Source organism: Gopherus evgoodei, chromosome 9 (genome assembly GCF_007399415.2).
Source record: "Gopherus evgoodei ecotype Sinaloan lineage chromosome 9, rGopEvg1_v1.p, whole genome shotgun sequence".
NCBI lineage: Eukaryota > Metazoa > Chordata > Testudines > Testudinidae > Gopherus > Gopherus evgoodei.
Window position 1 is genome coordinate 2,610,470 of NC_044330.1, and position 18,579 is coordinate 2,629,048.

An 18,579-nucleotide genomic window follows, 5' to 3' on the forward strand; every position below is an offset into this window, starting at 1 on the left:
GTTTAGGTTGGATATTAGGAAAAAAACTTTTTCACTAGGAGGGTGGTGAAGCACTAGAATAGGGTTCCCTAGGGAGGTGGTGGAATCTCCATCCTTAGAGGTTTTTAAGGCCCTGGCTTGACAAAGCCCTGGCTTGGATGACTTAGTTGGGGATTGGTCCTGCTTTGAGCAGGGGGCTTGACTAGATGACCTCCTGAGGTCCCTTCCAACCCCGATATTCCATGATTCTAGGACCCAGTGTAGAACTGGGCCAGACTCAGGAAAAGAGAAAGGAGAGACCACCTTCAGAGCATTACGGAAGAGGAAAGTCCATGCCATCAGGAAAAACAGGATGCTCTATTTTTAAAGTATCTGAGGGGTAGGTATGTTAGTCTGGATCTGTAAAAGCAGCAACTCTTTGCTGGTCTGTTTTTAAAGAAATTCTTGCATTAAAAAAGTTGAATTCCAGAAATTAAAAGATATAAATTACAACACTCACGGCACAAAGTATTATGTCTCCATTCTCTGCAGATCCCAGCATTTGTGCACGACTCTGCATAAGCCTGTAGCCCATTGCATAAGGACACTGTCGGCTCGTTAGCGTGACACATGTCGTAAACACAGTTTTCCAAGAATGTCTCTGGAGCTACTACGGCGTGGCAGTCCTTGAAGATACCTACGTAAATCAAGAAAGAAACAGAATCACAGAAAGAGAAGATGGACGAAGCTGATCTGAGCTCAAAGAGCAATTCCCAAATAATCTTCACATCCTGGTGCCATCTCAATGCAAGATCCAGTCTGAGCAGGTAACTCAACATAACTCCTGGAGCTTCTAGTGCAGCTTTTAGCATTAGGGGCTGTAAACATTTCAAAGGGGACTCAGTGCTGTGGTCCCCAGGGAGCCAGGTCCAGGTGTAGGCAAGTGCATGCTGTAATTTGCAGTGACTTCAATCCATTTGCTCAGGACTAAGCCACTGCCATAGTACCTGTGGGGTCGGTGATCATGCCACAGGCTGTGTTCTTCCTCGCTTCACTCTCCAGCAGGGGGTCACAGACTAGTACTTCATCAGGGGAGCATCTGGCAAGAGATCAAGAAACATACATCAAAAGATTTTCTATTTCCTCAGGCCAGATCTGCAAAGGACGATGCCAAGTCTGCACAGCAGGCACCATTTTACTACAGCCACAGAGCAGAATCCAGACTCCCTGACAGGCTGAGTTCTGCCCTCCACTCCCACAACACAGGAGGGGGCTCCCACATCTGCACTGGGCACTTTCGGGTGTTCCACAGCTCAGATGGAGTTGAATTAGGGGTGGACAGGGCCGGCGCTTCCATTTAGGAGGTCTAGGCATTCGCCTAGGGCACCAGAATTATTGGTGGGTGGCATTTTGCCGGAGGGGGCGGCAGGTGCCTCCGGTGCAGCTGCCGCTGTGGTGCCTGCGGATGGTCGGCTACTCCCGCGGCTCCGGTGGACCTCCCGCAGGCACCACTGCGGCAGATCCACCGGAGCTGCGGGACCAGGGCGCAGGACGGCGAAATTGCCATGCGCCTAGGGTGCTTAAAGCCCTAGCGCCGGTCCTGGGGCTGCAACAAGCTGCTGCAGGAACCAGTGGATCTGTCTGGCTCCTGACTGGGACAGCAGGTGACCTCCCACCCACCAGCAGGTCTTCCCGGATTGGGAGACAGCAGAGCCTGAAGGGAGATTGTAGCAGGCCAGCCACTCACTCCCTGCTTATGGTCAATTGGAGAGGGGGTTCCTGGGTGTACTGGACAGGATGGGAGTTGTGCTCAGCCCTAGTAGGAGACTGGGTCGTGGAGTCATGGATGGACGTCCCGTGGCTGAGTATGCAGCACGCTTTCCTAGAGCTTTTGTAGCAAAGACCAACTGATTAGCTCCCCTCTGTACATACATGGTGTTATTCTCTGCCACTAGCCAGCTCTCTCCAAGCTCAGTGGAATCTCCTGCACTGCTGCCATTCGGCTTTATGTTATCATCCTTTGCATCACCATTGTAATTACCTATAAAAATGAAAAATGTGCAGAATACGTGAAATTCACAACCACAGAATGCACACGGTCATGAGGTTTTCAAAGAGATTTCAAGGAACTGGCTAGGGTGTATGTGCACGAGTGCCCTCTGCAAGAAGGAGTAAGAATTACTCCCTATGCTTCTCAGGTGCCGCGCTGTGAACAGCTGATGAAGATTCCACTTTAGATTAAATGGTAGGGGTCTGTGGTTTTGGGGAAATGGAACTAACCTGCACCCTTACACGCAAACTCTCTCATTTCTGAGGCATAGGAGCCATGTGGGTAACACTCAAGGAAATGTCATCCCACGGGCAACTTCCAGTACATCCAGATGCAGGGAGAACCAGACACCTCACAACACAACCTGCTCTTGCAATCTAATTCCAGGTGTTGGGCTTAATGTGCAGGTGGCTGGGCGGTGTTGGTGGGCCCTGACCTACAAGAGGTGAGAGTAGATGATGTAGTTTGTCCCTTCTGGCTTCAACTCTAGCACTCCAAGATTCATAGCCCCATTTTCATCCCAGAGAAATGTGGATGAGCGTCCGATAAGCATCTGGGCCGCTGGATGGTTATTCCATGTAACGGGGTACACTGGCCCTTTAAGCCTAGAGGCAGTCAGAAGACCCCGTTCCGGGAATACTAGAAGGAACAAAGGCAAAGGAAATGGTCTGAGCCAGAAGAGAGGAAGCGGTCGTAGGGAATGAGCAGTTGGATGGGAAAGCCCAGGACACCGCCCCTGTAAGGGCCCGGGCCCAGTAGCCCCGTAGTGCAGGTCGGGGCAGGACTCCTCTCTCTCTCCCCCAGCCAACTGCTCTCTGCTGGCTCCATAGGGGAGTTCCTCACTCGTCACCCACGTGCGATAACCTGGAGTCTCCTTTGCTGTGTCACTGGATCAGAACTGGGTCTCTTACATGCATCAAATACACGCCTCTGACCTGTGTCTGGCATCTGCTCTATTCTGGCTTGCTGGACTCTCACGGGCTCGCTGCGGTTTGCCTGCTGCACAGCACCCAACATTTGGTTGCTCTTGACAAAGAATGTCAAATAATTGTGGAGATTCAACATGAAAAACACGTACACTGGGTTATCTAGTCCATCCCCTCGGCTACTTCAGCACTGTTCCCTAGGGGATATTTTCTAATGCTTTGTCTTGCAGCAGACCCACCTCTACTGCAGCTGGACAACAAACAGCAGCTCTAAAAAGAAGGCTCAGTGATCAGAGGAGCCATTCCCTGTGCTCGGACTGTAACTACGACAGTGCGGAGACAATATGGATCTGCGAGGCCAAGGAACAAGACAGCAGAGCACAAAAGCTCAGGACAGCTGGTAAACAGTGACTTGAAAATCTGTCCTTAGCCACAAGAAGGGCCTTAAAGTTTTATTATCGTTTCCAAGTTTAAAGAAATGAAAAGCATAGATTGGGCCAGATAGTCCCAATCAAAGGGAGACAGACGCGCTGCGATGCAAATGAGAGAAAAAAGATATCAGGGGACCTTGACCAGAGGCATCCAGGGTAGGACTGGGATAATATTTAGATTGTAGTTTTGAATGTAAGATACCTCTCCTGCTAAAAATGACATCTGCAATTGTCATTTGTGACACTCGAGTTAACTCCTGTATAACCAGAGTTCTTGTAAGTTACGATTGCCAGGTACCCGAACAATGATGGTTCCTTTTCTCCAATGCCCGAAATCGCAGCCCATACAAGACAGACTAGATTAATCTGGGATAAACGTAACAGCGTACAAAAAACCCAGCCAATCCCCAAACTTCATGATAAATTGAAAAGCTCCAGATCATATGATTGACGGTTCTCAAGAACAGGGATACTCACCACACAGACCACAGAGCTGCCCCTTGTAACAACTGGACACTGAGACTTCCACGTAGTGATTTCCATCAAATCTGACCCAGAGTCCAAAATCAGTTTCCAAGAGCACATAGGCGCCACTGATCTGGGCCTTGATCTTGTTTTCAATCACCACAGGCAGGTTCCTTCTGGTGCCATTCACCTGTACAACAAGTTGGAAACATCTGGTCATGACTAAGTACCCCCATAATTCCCAGTGAATCCCCCACGAATAATCTAGCCAACGAGCTCACTGGCAGGACTGTTCTCACTCACACTGGGAATTTGGAGGAAATATGACAGAATGTTCACAGAAAGCAAGTTTCAGCTGCCAATCCTGAGTATTCTCAGTGGAAGCCTACTTCTAAGAAGCCACCCAACCAACGAGAAAACAGAAGCCCACCAGGAGATCTATACGTCTAATCACATGTCTCACTTTTTCCAGGTCACAGTTTAAGGACGTCAGATGATTAAAATACGCCTTTTAAATCACCTGCCACTTACATTCACTTTCCTGTTCTTCAGCAAGGAAATCTGACTTCCATAGACATCCACATGAACTGCTTTCACATAGGAAACTTTGGTATTGGAGCCCCTGTGCTCATTGGTGGTGGACACGTCAAAGGGTGGAAGCCCCCTGGAGTCGTTGCAGACTTTGGAGAGGGTGTAAGTGCAGTTTCCCATGAAATGGTGAACTCTGCCATCAAACGTGTAGTAATGCGGGTCCCCGGAGGCACTGCAGGTGGCACGGCCTTAAAAGGAAGAAATGTGGATGAATCCCATGCAAATCCCTACCCCGTTACTGCAGCGCTGTCACTTGCGCTCCACCAAGCACTTCACGTTGGTGCGCACTTCCTGCTCACGCCACTTGAGCTAACAGGAACAGCATCAACCGGGAACAGAGTGGGGAGGGGCCAGGCTAGGTGCCCCATCCCGAAATGCCCTTGTGCTGTAACGGGAAGTCATCTGCCAGGCTCCCTGGAAACTCAGGGAAGTCATCCTCTCTGATTTGGGTCTTGATCTGATGACGTGGAAACTAGGCTGAGACCTTCCAAACTCCTTTTCCCTTGCAATCAGGGCCAAGATCTGAACCCTGCACTCACAGCAGGAGTGGGGCTTGGGAAGAAGCCGGGAGTGGTCACTGGCAGGTCACGTTCCTTTCTGTAAATGCAGACTCCAGAGAGGAAGCTCCCATGTAAAACAACCCATTTCACCACTTGAGTAGCTAAGGAACGAACCCAAGGCTCTACTGCAAGTCAGTGGCGTCCCACAGCATAGTAACAGGATGACGAGACCCCTATCCTGCTTTTGCCAGAAGAGACCACTTCCTTTACAACCAAGACAGGGATGATTCTAATCCATACGCTGTTCATGTTCCTATGCCACACCCAGCAGTGTGATCTCTGAACACACAGGAAACTGACAATAGCATTGTGGTTGCGTGAAACCCTCTGGAAATACGTTATGGATTTTTCAAACTGTATTACCTAGAAATGTAGAACCCAGAACCAAGCAATCATTTTTTTAAAAAGAGCATTCTTTGTACAGGTTGAATCACCTAGTTCCAGCTCCAGCACTACGGTTTTGGGTCTAAGTTGGAACCACACCCGGAAGGGACGTAGTAAATGGAAGCGTATAAGATGTGCTTAAATGCCTCTGAGAAGAGTTTGCAAGACTTTGCTTTGTCCGGTCTGACCCCAAACACTAGGGCTGGCCCCAGATTGTCCTCCAGCAAGACTCACAAGCTCAAACAAACCTGGACTACTTCCACATCTGGCTAGAGCTACCAGTTGCTTTACCATGTGTAAGGGGAAAAGGATTTGGGTAGCACCGATGGAATAACACTACCCGAGGGACGGGTCTGCATTACAGTTGGACTGGCCTTCCTAAAACGGGAATGTGGAGTTTTCAAATGAGTATACTGGTCTACACGTAATCTGCATTCTGGTACCAATTTCTCACCCCACATGTGAATGGGAAGGAGATTTGTCCAATACGGAGGAACCACGTTACCTGTCTGACAGGGCTCTACTGTAGCTGGAGTTGCAGTGGTCGAGGATTTTCCTGGCAAAATATACAAAGGAAATAACATTAAGAGGTTGGTCATTGTGTTCTGTGCAGAGTAGAATAGGAAAACTCTAGTACAGTTTTCTATTAGACTGGAATATATCATGTGTGAGAAATGTGATTCTAGAAACACAGAGCACATGGCATCTATCAAAACAGCAACAGCTCTAATAACTCCTCACAATAAACAGATTGAATGTGTCTCTACCCACCCACCCCCAGCCAAGTACTAGTCTGTGAGCAAAGAAAAGGGTTTATTCTCAGCAACAGTCTCCTAGCAGATTTACTTTCTTCTGCTGTGATGCCTATGGAGTAGGGCGGAGTGGTCTCCGAAGGAGGGGATGTTTCTTGCACTGTTGTAGAATCTAACAAGAGATGATCACAGCGTTGCTAGTGAGAACCAGGAACCCAGCGTGAGGTTCAGAAAGATACATGGGGAGAACTGGGGACTCTTCTTCGAAATGGACCCTTCATTCTGCATCCCAACTGTTAAGTTATTTGAACCCTCATCTGAAAGCAGTCGCCAAGTTCACAGCGCACCAGGAAATGTCAAGGAGATTGAGAAAGCACTGAGAGATCCACGTTACCTGGTGGACTGGTGCCTACTGTAGTTGGACTTGAAGTAATTGGGGCTTCTCCTGGAAAAAGATACAAAGAAATTTACTTTGAGAGGCTGGTCATTCTGTTCTATGAAAAGTGCCATATGATAACCCTTGGATAGCTTTTTATTAGACTGCAAATTATCATGTGTGAGAAATGTGATTCTAGAAACACAGAGCACATGACATATACCCAAACATCAACCAGGATCTAGGGACACGTCATCCTCTGAGACGCCTGTTATGTAAAATGCCTGCGAACTGGTAGCTGTGCCAGGAAAAAGAGCAACTGTTCCGGCTGCTGGGGGCTCTCTGCACAGTGCAGATGACCTGTGTTTACTCTGCGTGCGAGGACTTGGCAGGAGCAGTTTAGACGCTTAGTATTTTTTAATTTGTTTCACACACACACACCCCCATTGGTATTTTCCTAAATCAACCCCTTGGAGTTCAGATTTTTCATTTGTGGCACTGGGTGATTTGGGGCTTGATTCTGCATTCCCTACTCAGGCCAAACTCCAGTGACCCTGCAAGGATCTACCCCAGCTCCACTCCCACTGTAGGGGAGGGAGCTCAGTGATTGCAAGAGAGGGGATTTGTCTTTGAATGTCTCTCAGCACTGGCAAGAATCAGCCGTCAGCTCCTTCCTGTGCCATCGCATAAGGGACAAGGTATCTGGAGAAAGCCCTTCTGGACCAGAAAGGTCTAATTACTGAACTCACATCTAGAACTTTTCGCAGGGAGAACTCACCAGAGGAGTAACAACCCAGCACCCCTTCCTGAACACTGCATATCTCCTGCGCTCCACACTCCCAGCCTCTGCACGTGATGTTGTTTGTGCTGCTGCAGGTGCAGCGCTTGATGCACGCGTCGTGGGTGAACCAGCTTTCACCCAGCTGTTGGAGAAAGGAGAAGCACTTGAATATATAATAGTACAGTATAGAGTCTATCGAGTAGTGTCACCCTAGTGCAGTCCTTTTGAAACTGTGGGTCGGGACCCTCTACTGGGTCGCGGAACGTCAGGCACTGGGTCGCAGCAGCTCAGGTCTGCACCGCCACCCGGGCTGTTAAAAGTTCTGTTGGTGGTGCTTCCCAGCTAAGGCAGGCTAGTTCCTACGTACTGCGACACTGCACAGTGCCCCCGGAAGCTGGGGGAGCGACGGCGGGAGGGTTCTGTGGGTGAGAGCCACGTAGAACCGCTTGCATGCCTCCACGTATGAGCCAGACATGCTGCTGGCCACTTCTGGGGTGCAGCGCAGTCCATGGTGCCCTGACAGGAATGAAGCCTTCCTCTGCACCCCAGCTGCGCTGCTCACCGGGAGCCGCCGGAGGTGAGCCCGTGCCCCAACCCTGCCCCACAACTCCCTGCCCCAAGCAGAGCCCTCTCCCACACCCTGAACCTCTCATTCCTGGTGACACCCCTGCACCTCAACCCTCCACCCCAGCCCTGAGCCCCTCCCACACACCAAATCTCTCATCCCCAGCTCCATTGCCTCGTGGGCATCAACAATTTTCTTCAACTGGCTCACCAAAAAAAAAAAGTTTGAAAACTATTGCCCTACTGGATAATCAAAGGAGTTGGGAACAGTTCAATGCCTTGGATGCTGTCTATGCTACAAGCTCCCTCCCCAGCGAGACACTGTGGCCCAGAAGGAGGAGGTGTCCCGGACTGGGACACATGAGACTTGTGTTCCATTCTCAGCACTGGCCTGCTGGATGAGCTTGTGCAAGCCACTTGACTGCTCAGTGCCTCGGTTTCCCCCTCTGTAATGATACCAACCTCCTGGTAAAGTGCTTTGAGATCTGCTCTTGAGAAGAGCTAGGAATGGTTATTATTTACATGAACAAATAGATCCACACAGACCACTGACCTGAGCCCAGATGAAGCTAGTCTCTGTTCATTAATTATGAACAGTTGCAATGACCCTGAAAGAATCTGGGACTGCTGTTTCTGTTTCTAGGTGCTTAGGGTAACTTGCCTGATGATAGTGGTTGTTTCCATCCACACAACCGCAGCTGCTCTCTGGCACACAGGTGTCTCCGCTCAGAACGTAGCCTTCCTTACAGAAACAGCCTTCCACTGGTAACGAGCTGCAAGGGCTAAATGCAGAGGGAATCACGCAGGTGGCAGGACACCTGCTCCCACAGCTCTTGTACTGGCTTCCTCCTGGACAGGAGATCGCTGCAAGTGATAAGAAAAACCCAGATCACTGAAAGGAAAAGATCCCAGAGCAATTCTCTTGAAACTTCCCCTGTTTCTTCCAGGACAGCAAAGGCTTGTCAGAACACTCTGCATATGGTGACTGCTCTGTGCTGAGGTTTTTCTCCAGGGACAGAGTGGAAACCCTTTGCGCAGGGAATGACAGACAGACAGACAGGCAGACAGACAAATGATGCCTGGTAGGGGACTGGTTGTATCCAGGTATCGGAAATAGGCAACAGGATACAAGTCCAGCCTTTCACCTATTGACGTGGACATCAGCTGAAATGTGGCTCCGGTGGCTTGTCTCTTGCAGTGCACAGCTGGCTGGTGACCCGTGTATAAGTAGCGTAGGTGAGTCATCAATGTCCGGTGGCTTTCCACGCTCTGACTCTGGAGATTCCTGTCCTTCTGCTGGGACTCCCTCCCAGTGTCCTCACTTTCCCTGCCCTCCGCACTCCTGGTCTTCCCCTCTTACTCCCTTCACTGTCCCCTCTCCCTTCCTCCTCTATTTCAGCTAATCCCCTCCCGAAAAACCCAATCAAACAACCCATACCCGGCAGGCCCATGCTGGTTACAATGCAGACCCCTGCTCGCTCTGCTGGAGTCTTACTCCCTCTCCCACCCTGCGCCTGTCTTGCCTAGACAGAGTGGAATGGGGCTTTGGAGCAGGGGCTGTCCTCTGCTGCCTATACAGTACCCAGAGCAATAGGCCGCATCTCAGCTGGGGTCCGTAGGTGCTGCTCTAATATACATAACAAATCATACAAACAATTTAGGGGTAAGGAGGAGACTTTAGTGGGGGCAGAATGCCCCAAATCTTCCTATTGCAGAGTTTTTTGCACCTTCCTCTGAAGCAGCTGGTGATGGGCGCTGTCAGAGCCAGGATCCTGAGTTTGCTGGCGCATGGCTCGGTTCCAATAAGGCCCCTAGGTTCCAATAAGGCCCCTACCAGGCCCCTCCAATGGGGACCGCTTAGCGCCTCAATAGGATCTCTCCAGAACAGAGCTGATGCACCCCATGCACACAAGGTGGGGGAAGGTCGCCCTGCTGCTTCCTGTGCAGCACCTGTTCTATGGGGGACTGGAGCAACGGTGGCCCTGAATCTCCTCTGGCTTACTCCAGCTTTACACTGGAGTACCTCCATGGACTTTTGGGGCTACTGCTGATTCCCACTCATGGAAGTGAGTGGAGACACAGACCCTCCTCCTCTAAACTGCCAGGCTAGTACCTTTCACAAGGACTTAACATTCCTTCTTAACAATTACAAACAGAAGGGACTGTGGTGAGTTTCACTAGAGTCACGGGTACTACAGCTTGCACGGCAGCTCCTCAGACTGTGGACGCTCTATATATAAAGAGAGGATTTCAACCTCTCAGGCGCTCTGATTTTACCAGCACTAAACTCAGACAAATTAATACTCAGATGCTTTGTGAGGCTAGATCAGATTCAGTCTGAACATTATATCAACCCTGGCAGAAAAATGTGGAAAAATTGGAAAGAGTCCAGGGCAACTGGAGCACAACAAAAATGATTGGAGGGCTGGAGCACATGACTTATGAGGAGAGGCTGAGGGAACTGGGATTGTTTAGTCTGCAGAGGAGAAGAATGAGGGGGATTTGATAGCTGCTTTCAACTATCTGAAGGGGGGTTCCAATGAGGATGAAGCTCAGCTGTTCTCAGTGGTGGCAGACGACAGAACAAGGAGTAATGGTCTCAAGTTGCACTGGGGGAGGTTTAGGTTGGATATCAGGAAAAACTTTTTCACTAGGAGGGTGGTGAAGCACTAGAATGGGTTCCCTAGGGAGGTGGTGGAATCTCCATCCTTAGAGGTTTTTAAGGCCTGGCTTGACAAAGCCCTGGCTTGGATGACTTAGTTGGGGATTGGTCCTGCTTTGAGCAGGGGGTTGGACTAGATGACCTCCTGAGGTCCCTTCCAACCCCGATATTCCATGATTCTAGGACCCAGTGTAGAACTGGGCCAGACTCAGGAAAAGAGAAAGGAGAGACCACCTTCAGAGCATTACGGAAGAGGAAAGTCCATGCCATCAGGAAATACAGGAAGCTCTATTTTTAAAGTATCTGAGGGGTAGGCATGTTAGTCTGGATCTGTAAAAGCAGCAACTCTTTGCTGGTCTATTTTTAAAGAAATTCTTGCATTAAAAAAAGTTGAATTCCAGAAATTAAAAGATATAAATTACAACACTCACGGCACAAAGTATTACGTCTCCATTCTCTGCAGATCCCAGCATTTGTGCACGACTCTGCATAAGCCTGTAGCCCGTTGCATAAGGACACTGTCGGCTCGTTAGCGTGACACATGTCGTAAACACAGTTTTCCAAGAATGTCTCTGGAGCTACTACGGCGTGGCAGTCCTTGAAGATACCTACGTAAATCAAGAAAGAAACAGAATCACAGAAAGAGAAGATGGACGAAGCTGATCTGAGCTCAAAGAGCAATTCCCAAATAATCTTCACATCCTGGTGCCATCTCAATGCAAGATCCAGTCTGAGCAGGTAACTCAACATAACTCCTGGAGCTTGTAGTGCAGCTTTTAGCATTAGGGGCTGTAAACATTTCAAAGGGGACTCAGTGCTGTGGTCCCCAGGGAGCCAGGTCCAGGTGTAGGCAAGTGCATGCTGTAATTTGCAGTGACTTCAATCCATTTGCTCAGGACTAAGCCACTGATATAGTACCTGTGGGGTCGGTGATCATGCCACAGGATGTGTTCTTCCTCGCTTCACTCTCCAGCAGGCGGTCACAGACTAGTACTTCATCAGGGGAGCATCTGGCAAGAGATCAAGAAACATACTTCAAAAGATTTTCTATTTCCTCGGGCCAGATCTGCAAAGGACGATGCCAAGTCTGCACAGCAGGCACCATTTTATTAGAGCCACAGAGCAGAATCCAGACTCTCTGACAGGCTGAGTTCTGCCCTCCACTCCCACAACACAGGAGGGGGCTCCCACATCTGCACTGGGCACTTTCGGGTGTTCCACAGCTCAGATGGAGTTGAATTAGGGGTGGACAGGGCCGGCGCTTCCATTTAGGAGGTCTAGGCATTCGCCTAGGGCACCAGAATTATTGGTGGGTGGCATTTTGCCAGAGGGGGCGGCAGGTGCCTCCGGTGGGGCTGCCACTGTGGTGCCTGCGGACGGTCGGCTACTCCCGCGGCTCCGGTGGACCTCCCGCAGGCACCACTGCGGCAGATCCACTGGAGCTGCGGGACCAGGGCGTGGGACGGCGAAATTGCCATGAGCCTCGGGTGCTAAAAGCCCTAGCGCTGGTCCTGGGGCTGGAACAAGCTGCTGCAGGAACCAGTGGATCTGTCTGGCTCCTGACTAGGACAGCAGGTGACCTCCCACCCACCAGCAGGTCTTCCCGGATTGGGAGACAGCAGAGCCTGAAGGCAGATGGTAGCAGGCCAGCCACTCACTCCCTGCTTATGGTCAATTGGAGAGGGGGTTCCTGGGTGTACTGGACAGGATGGGAGTTGTGCTCAGCCCTAGTAGGAGACTGGGTCGTGGAGTCATGGATGGACGTCCCGTGACTGAGTATGCAGCACACTTTCCTAGAGCTTTTGTAGCAAAGACCAACTGATTAGCTCCCCTCTGTACATACATGGTGTTATTCTCTGCCACTAGCCAGCTCTCCCCAAGCTCAGTGGAATCTCCTGCACTGCTGCCATTCGGCTTTATGTTATCATCCTTTGCATCACCATTGTAATTACCTATAAAAATGAAAAATGTGCAGAATACGTGAAATTCACAACCACAGAATGCACACGGTCATGAGGTTGTCAAAGAGATTTTAAGGAACTGGCTAGGGTGTATGTGCACGAGTGCCCTCTGCAAGAAGGAGTAAGAATTACTCCCTACGCTTCTCAGGTGCCGCGCTGTTAAGAGCTGATGAAGATTCCACTTTAGATTAAATGGTAGGGGTCTGTGGTTTTGGGGAAATGGAACTAACCTGCACCCTTACACGCAAACTCTCTCATTTCTGAGGCTTAGAAGCCATGTGGGTAACACTCAAGGAAATGTCATCCCACGGGCAACTTCCAGTCCATCCAGATGCAGGGAGAACCAGACACCTCACAACACAACCTGCTCTTGCAATCTAATTCCAGGTGTTGGGCTTAATGTGCAGGTGGCTGGGCGGTGTTGGTGGGCCCTGACCTACAAGAGGTGAGAGTAGATGATGTAGTTTGTCCCTTCTGGCTTCAACTCTAGCACTCCAAGACTCATAGCCCCATTTTCATCCCAGAGAAATGTGGATGAGCGTCCGATAAGCATCTGGGCCGCTGGATGGTTATTCCATGTAACGGGGTACACTGGCCCTTTAAGCCTAGAGGCAGTCAGAAGACCCCGTTCCAGGAATACTAGACAGAACAAAGGCAAAGGAAATGGTCTGAGCCAGAAGAGAGGAAGCGGTCGTAGGGAATGAGCAGTTGGATGGGAAAGCCCAGGACACCGCCCCTGTAAGGGCCCGGGCCCAGTAGCCCCGTAGTGCAGGGCAGGGCAGGACTCCTCTCTCTCTCCCAGCCAACTGCTCTCTGCTCGCTCCAGAGGGGAGTTTCTCACTCGTCACCCACGTGCGATAACCTGGAGTCTCCTTTGCTGTGTCACTGGATCAGAACTGGGTCTCTTACATGCATCAAATACACGCCTCTGACCTGTGTCTGGCATCTGCTCTATTCTGGCTTGCTGGACTCTCAAGGGCTCGCTGCAGTTTGCCTGCTGCACAGCACCCAACATTTGGTTGCTCTTGACAAAGAATGTCAAATAATTGTGGAGATTCAACATGAAAAACACGTACACTGGGTTATCTAGTCCATCCCCTCGGCTACTTCAGCACTGTTCCCTAGGGGATATTTTCTAATGCTTTGTCTTGCAGCAGACCCACCTCTACTGCAGCTGGACAACAAACAGCAGCTCTAAAAAGAAGGCTCAGTGATCAGAGGAGCCATTCCCTGTGCTTGGACTGTAACTACGACAGTGCGGAGACAATATGGATCTGCGAGGCCAAGGAACAAGACAGCAGAGCACAAAAGCTCAGGACAGCTGGTAAACAGTGACTTGAAAATCTGTCCTTCGCCACAAGAAGGGCCTTAAAGTTTTATTATCGTTTCCAAGTTTAAAGAAATGAAAAGCATAGATTGGGCCAGATAGTCCCAATCAAAGGGAGACAGACGCGCTGCGATGCAAATGAGAGAAAAAAGATATGAGGGGACCTTGACCAGAGGCATCCAGGGTAGAACTGGGGTAATATTTAGACTGTAGTTTTGAATGTGAGATTCCTCTCTTGTTAAAAATAACATCTGCAATTGTCATTTGTGACACTCAAGTTAACTCCTGTATAACCAGAGTTCTTGTAAGTTACGATTGCCAGGTACCCGAACAATGGTGGTTCCTTTTCTCCAATGCCCGAAATCGCAGCCCACACAAGACAGACTAGATTACTCTGCGATAAACGTAACAGCGTACAAAAACCGAATCAATCTCCAAACTTCATGATTAATTGAAAAGTTCCAAATCATATGATTGACGATTCTCAAGAACAGGGATACTCACCACACAAACCACAGAGCTGCCCCTTGTAACAACTGGACACTGAGACTTCCACGTAGTGATTTCCATCAAATCTGACCCAGAGTCCAAAATCAGTTTCCAAGAGCACGTAGGCACCGCTGATCTGGACCTTGATCTTGTTTTCAATCACCACAGGCAGGTTCCTTCTGGTGCCATTCACCTGTACAACAAGTTGGAAACATCTGGTCATGACTAAGTACCCCCATAATTCCCAGTAAATCGCCCACGAATAGTCTAGCCAATGAGCTCACTGGCAGGACTGTTCTCACTTACACTGGGAATTTGGAGGAAATATGACAGAATGTTCACAGAAAGCAAGTTTCAGCTGCCAATCCTGAGTATTCTCAGTGGAAGCCGACTTCTAAGAAGCCACCCAACCAACGAGAAAACAGAAACCCACCAGGAGATCTATAGGTCTAATCACATGTCTCAATTTTTGCAGGTCTCAGTTTAAGGACGTCAGACGATTAAAATACTCCTTTTAAATCACATGTCACTTACATTCACTTTCCTGTTCTTCAGCAAGGAAATCTGACTTCCATAGACATCCACGTGCACTGCCTTCACATAGGAAACTTTGGTATTGGAGCCCCTGTGCTCATTGGTGGTGGACACGTCAAAGGATGGAAGCCCCCTGGAGTCGTTGCAGACTTTGGAGAGGGTGTAAGTGCAGTTTCCCATGAAATGGTGAACTCTGCCGTCAAACGTGTAGTAATGCGGGTCCCCGGAGGCACTGCAGGTGGCACGGCCTTAAAAGGAAGAAATGTGGATGAATCCCATGCAAATCCCTACCCCGTTACTGCAGCGCTGTCACTTGCGCTCCACCAAGCACTTCACGTTGGTGCGCACTTCCTGCTCACGCCACTTGAGCTAACAGGAACAGCATCAACCGGGAACAGAGTGGGGAGGAGCCAGGCTAGGTGCCCCATCCCGAAATGCCCTTGTGCTGTAACGGGAAGTCATCTGCCAGGCTCCCTGGAAACTCAGGGAAGTCATCCTCTCTGATTTGGGTCTTGATCTGATGACGTGGAAACTAGGCTGAGACCTTCCAAACTCGTTTTCCCTTGCGATCAGGGACAAGATCTGAACCCTGCACTCACAGCAGGAGTGGGGCTTGGGAAGAAGCCGGGAGTGGTCACTGGCAGGTCACGTTCCTTTCTGTAAATGCAGACTCCAGAGAGGAAGCTCCCATGTAAAACAACCCATTTCACCACTTGAGTAGCTAAGGGACGAACCCAACGCTCTACTGCAAATCAGTGGCGTCCCACAGCATAGTAACAGCATGACGAGTCCCCTATCCTGCTTTTGCCAGAAGAGACCACTTCCTTTACAACCAAGACAGTGATGATTCTAATCCATACGCTGTTCATGTTCCTGTGCCACACCCAGCAGTGTGATCTCTGAACACACAGGAAACTGACAATAGCGTTATTGTCCAGACTGAGAGAGGAAGCTCCCATGTAAAACAACCCATTTCACCACTTGAGTAGCTAAGTGACGAGCACAAGGCTCCAATGCAAGTCATTGGCCTTCCAAGGTAAAATAACAAGATAACTTTACTCCCTGTCTCCTGCTTTCGTCAGAAATTACCACTTCCTTTACAACCAATACCATGATGATTCTAAGACTTACACGGTTCATGTTCTTATGCCACACCCAGCAATGTGTTCTCTGAACACATGGGAAACTGACAAAAGCATTATGGTTGCATGAAACCCTCTGGAAATACATTATGGATTTTTCAAACTGTATTACCTAGAAATGTAGAACCCAGAACCAAGCAATCATTTTTAAAAGAGCACTCTTTGTACAGGTTGAATCCCCTAGTCCCAGCTCCAACACTACGGCTTTGGTTCTAAATTGGAGCCACACCCGGAAGGGACATAGTTAATGGAAGCGTATAAGATGTGCTTAAATGCCTCTGAGAAGAGTTTGCAAGACTTTGCTCTGTCTGGTCTGACCCCAAACACTAGGGCTGGCCCCAGGTTGTCCTCCAGCAAGACTCACAAGCTCAAACAAACCTGGACCACTTCCACATCTGGCTAGAGCTACCAGTTGCTTTACCATGTGTAAGGGGAAAAGGATTTGGGTAGCACCGATGGAATAACACTTCCCGAGGGACGGGTCTGCATTACAGTTGGACTGGCCTTCCTAAAACGGGAATGTGGAGTTTTCAAATGGTTATACTGGTCTACTCGTAATCTGCATTCTGGTACCAATTTCTCACCCCACATGTGAATGGGAAGGAGATTTGTCCAATACGGAGGAACCACGTTACCTGTCTGACAGGGCTCTACTGTAGTTGGAGTTGCAGTGGTCGAGGATTTTCCTGGCAAAATATACAAAGGAAATAACATTAAGAGGTTGGTCATTGTGTTCTGTGCAGAGTAGAACAGGAAAATTCTAGTACAGTTTTCTATAAGCCTGGAATATATCATGTGTGAGAAATGTGATTCTAGAAACACAGAGCACATGGCATCTATCAAAACAGCAACAGCTCTAATAACTCCTCACAATAAACAGATTGAATGTGTCTCTACCCCCACCCCTGAAGTACTAGTCTGTGAGCAAAGAGAAGGGTTTATTCTGAGCAACAGTCTCCAAGCAGATTTACCTGTGGTACTTTCTTCTGTTGTGGTGCCTATTGTGTGGGGCGGAGTGGTCTCTGAAGGAGGGGTTGTTTCTTGCACTGTTGTAGAATTTAACAAGAGATGATCACAGGATTGGTTAGTGAGACCCAAGCAGGGAGGGATAGTTCAGTGGTTTGAGCATTAGCCTGCTAAACCCAGCTCAATCCTTGAGGAGGCCACTTTGGGATCTGAGGCAAAAATCAGTACTTGGTCCTGCTAGTGAAGGCAGGGCGCTGGACTCAATGACCTTTGAAGGTCCCTTCCAGTTCTAGGACATAGGTATATCTCTTGTTATTATGAGAATCAGGAATCCAGTGTGAGGTTCAGTAAGATACATGGGGAGAACTGGATACCCTTCTTCAAAATGAACCATTCTGCCTACCAGCTGTTACGTTATTTGAAACCTCATCTGAAAGCAGCCACCAAGTTCACAGCCCACTGGGAAATATCAAAGAGATTGAGAAAGCGCTGAGAGATCCACATTACCTGATGGACTGGTGCCTACTGTAGTTGGACTTAAAGTAGTCAGGACTTCTGTCAAAATAGACAAAGGAAAAAACATTTAGAGGTTGGTCATTCTGTTCTGTGAAAAGTTTCATAGGATAAGCCTTGGATAGCTTTTTATTACACTGTAAATTACCAGATGCGTGGAGTGAAAAATTCAGTAGGCAGATAAAAATATACAGCACATGAAAAGATGAGAGTTGCTTTACCAAGTTGGGAGTTAGTGCTAACAAGGCCAATTCAATTTGAATGGAGGTGGCCAATTCCCAACTGTTGAGAGGAAGGGGTGAATTTCACTCCATGCATCTGATGAAGTGGCTTATAGCCCACGAAAGCTTATGCCCAAATAAATTTGTTGGTCTCTAAGGTGCCTCAAGGACTCCTCGATGTTTTTGCTGATACAGACTAACATGGCTGCCCCTCTGATTCCTAGGTGTCTGAAACTTCTTACAGTCAGGTATGCATACTCACTGATATAACTGAGATAGAATCATGAGAGAAGTATTTAAGTTTCATGCTGAGTATAAATTTGATGAAGCCACATGTATATTGCTTTTTAATATCTGTTGGAGATGGATGTTAAAGTTAGTGTTGGAGTTTTTTTGGAAAAGGTTTTAGGCAATTTGAATGTGGAAAGGAATTTTTTCCCCTTAATATATCTCCTTCCATTCTCTTCAGGTTTTTAGTGCACAGTTGTGTCCTGGTGCAACCTAATTGCCACTAAAAGTTGTTTTTTTGTTTTCTACTTTTAATCATAATGCTTCTTCTAACAGGGATTGTCTGTGAGCACGTATGCACGCAGAACAAAATCAGGGCCTGTAAATATAATACTGCAATATAAATAATTGTTAGACACAATAAATTACATTAGAACATTAAGTTACCAAAGTCAAGCACTGTAAAGTTAGGAAAATGCCAATATTTAGAGTGTCTCTGCCACCTTGCTTCAGACCCCTTTTGAGTGAGTGTGACGAACTGGGAAAGTTCTTAATGTTTTCTCTGAATACTGTGTTGGTGCCTCAGTGTACCCTAGGCAGTTCTTAAGTATCTGGCAGAGCAAAGGGCCAGTGCACCTAAATGCCTGACACTCTGTCTCTTAGCAACTGATGGCCTGGGCCCCTCCTCTGCAAAGGTG

The 18,579-nt window shown here is 48.6% G+C and overlaps 1 protein-coding gene across 1 annotated transcript in view; it reads right to left on the minus strand.

Moving 5' to 3' along the window:
* The window catches only part of LOC115657585 (IgGFc-binding protein-like), a 168,552-nt gene that overhangs the window by 53,565 nt on the left and 96,408 nt on the right, over nucleotides 1–18,579 (minus strand). Inside the window, exons 39-54 of the mRNA XM_030575626.1 lie at nucleotides 16,925–17,008; nucleotides 16,589–16,639; nucleotides 14,812–15,059; nucleotides 14,293–14,470; nucleotides 12,344–12,452; nucleotides 11,419–11,510; nucleotides 10,932–11,108; nucleotides 8,500–8,702; nucleotides 7,272–7,416; nucleotides 6,512–6,562; nucleotides 5,871–5,921; nucleotides 4,397–4,609; nucleotides 3,843–4,094; nucleotides 1,891–1,999; nucleotides 966–1,057; nucleotides 479–655 (exon numbers count right to left, since the gene is read on the minus strand). Of these exons, the coding sequence (XP_030431486.1) occupies nucleotides 479–655; nucleotides 966–1,057; nucleotides 1,891–1,999; nucleotides 3,843–4,094; nucleotides 4,397–4,609; nucleotides 5,871–5,921; nucleotides 6,512–6,562; nucleotides 7,272–7,416; nucleotides 8,500–8,702; nucleotides 10,932–11,108; nucleotides 11,419–11,510; nucleotides 12,344–12,452; nucleotides 14,293–14,470; nucleotides 14,812–15,059; nucleotides 16,589–16,639; nucleotides 16,925–17,008 (2,232 nt within the window). The remainder of the gene's footprint in view (nucleotides 1–478; nucleotides 656–965; nucleotides 1,058–1,890; nucleotides 2,000–3,842; nucleotides 4,095–4,396; nucleotides 4,610–5,870; nucleotides 5,922–6,511; nucleotides 6,563–7,271; nucleotides 7,417–8,499; nucleotides 8,703–10,931; nucleotides 11,109–11,418; nucleotides 11,511–12,343; nucleotides 12,453–14,292; nucleotides 14,471–14,811; nucleotides 15,060–16,588; nucleotides 16,640–16,924; nucleotides 17,009–18,579) is intronic.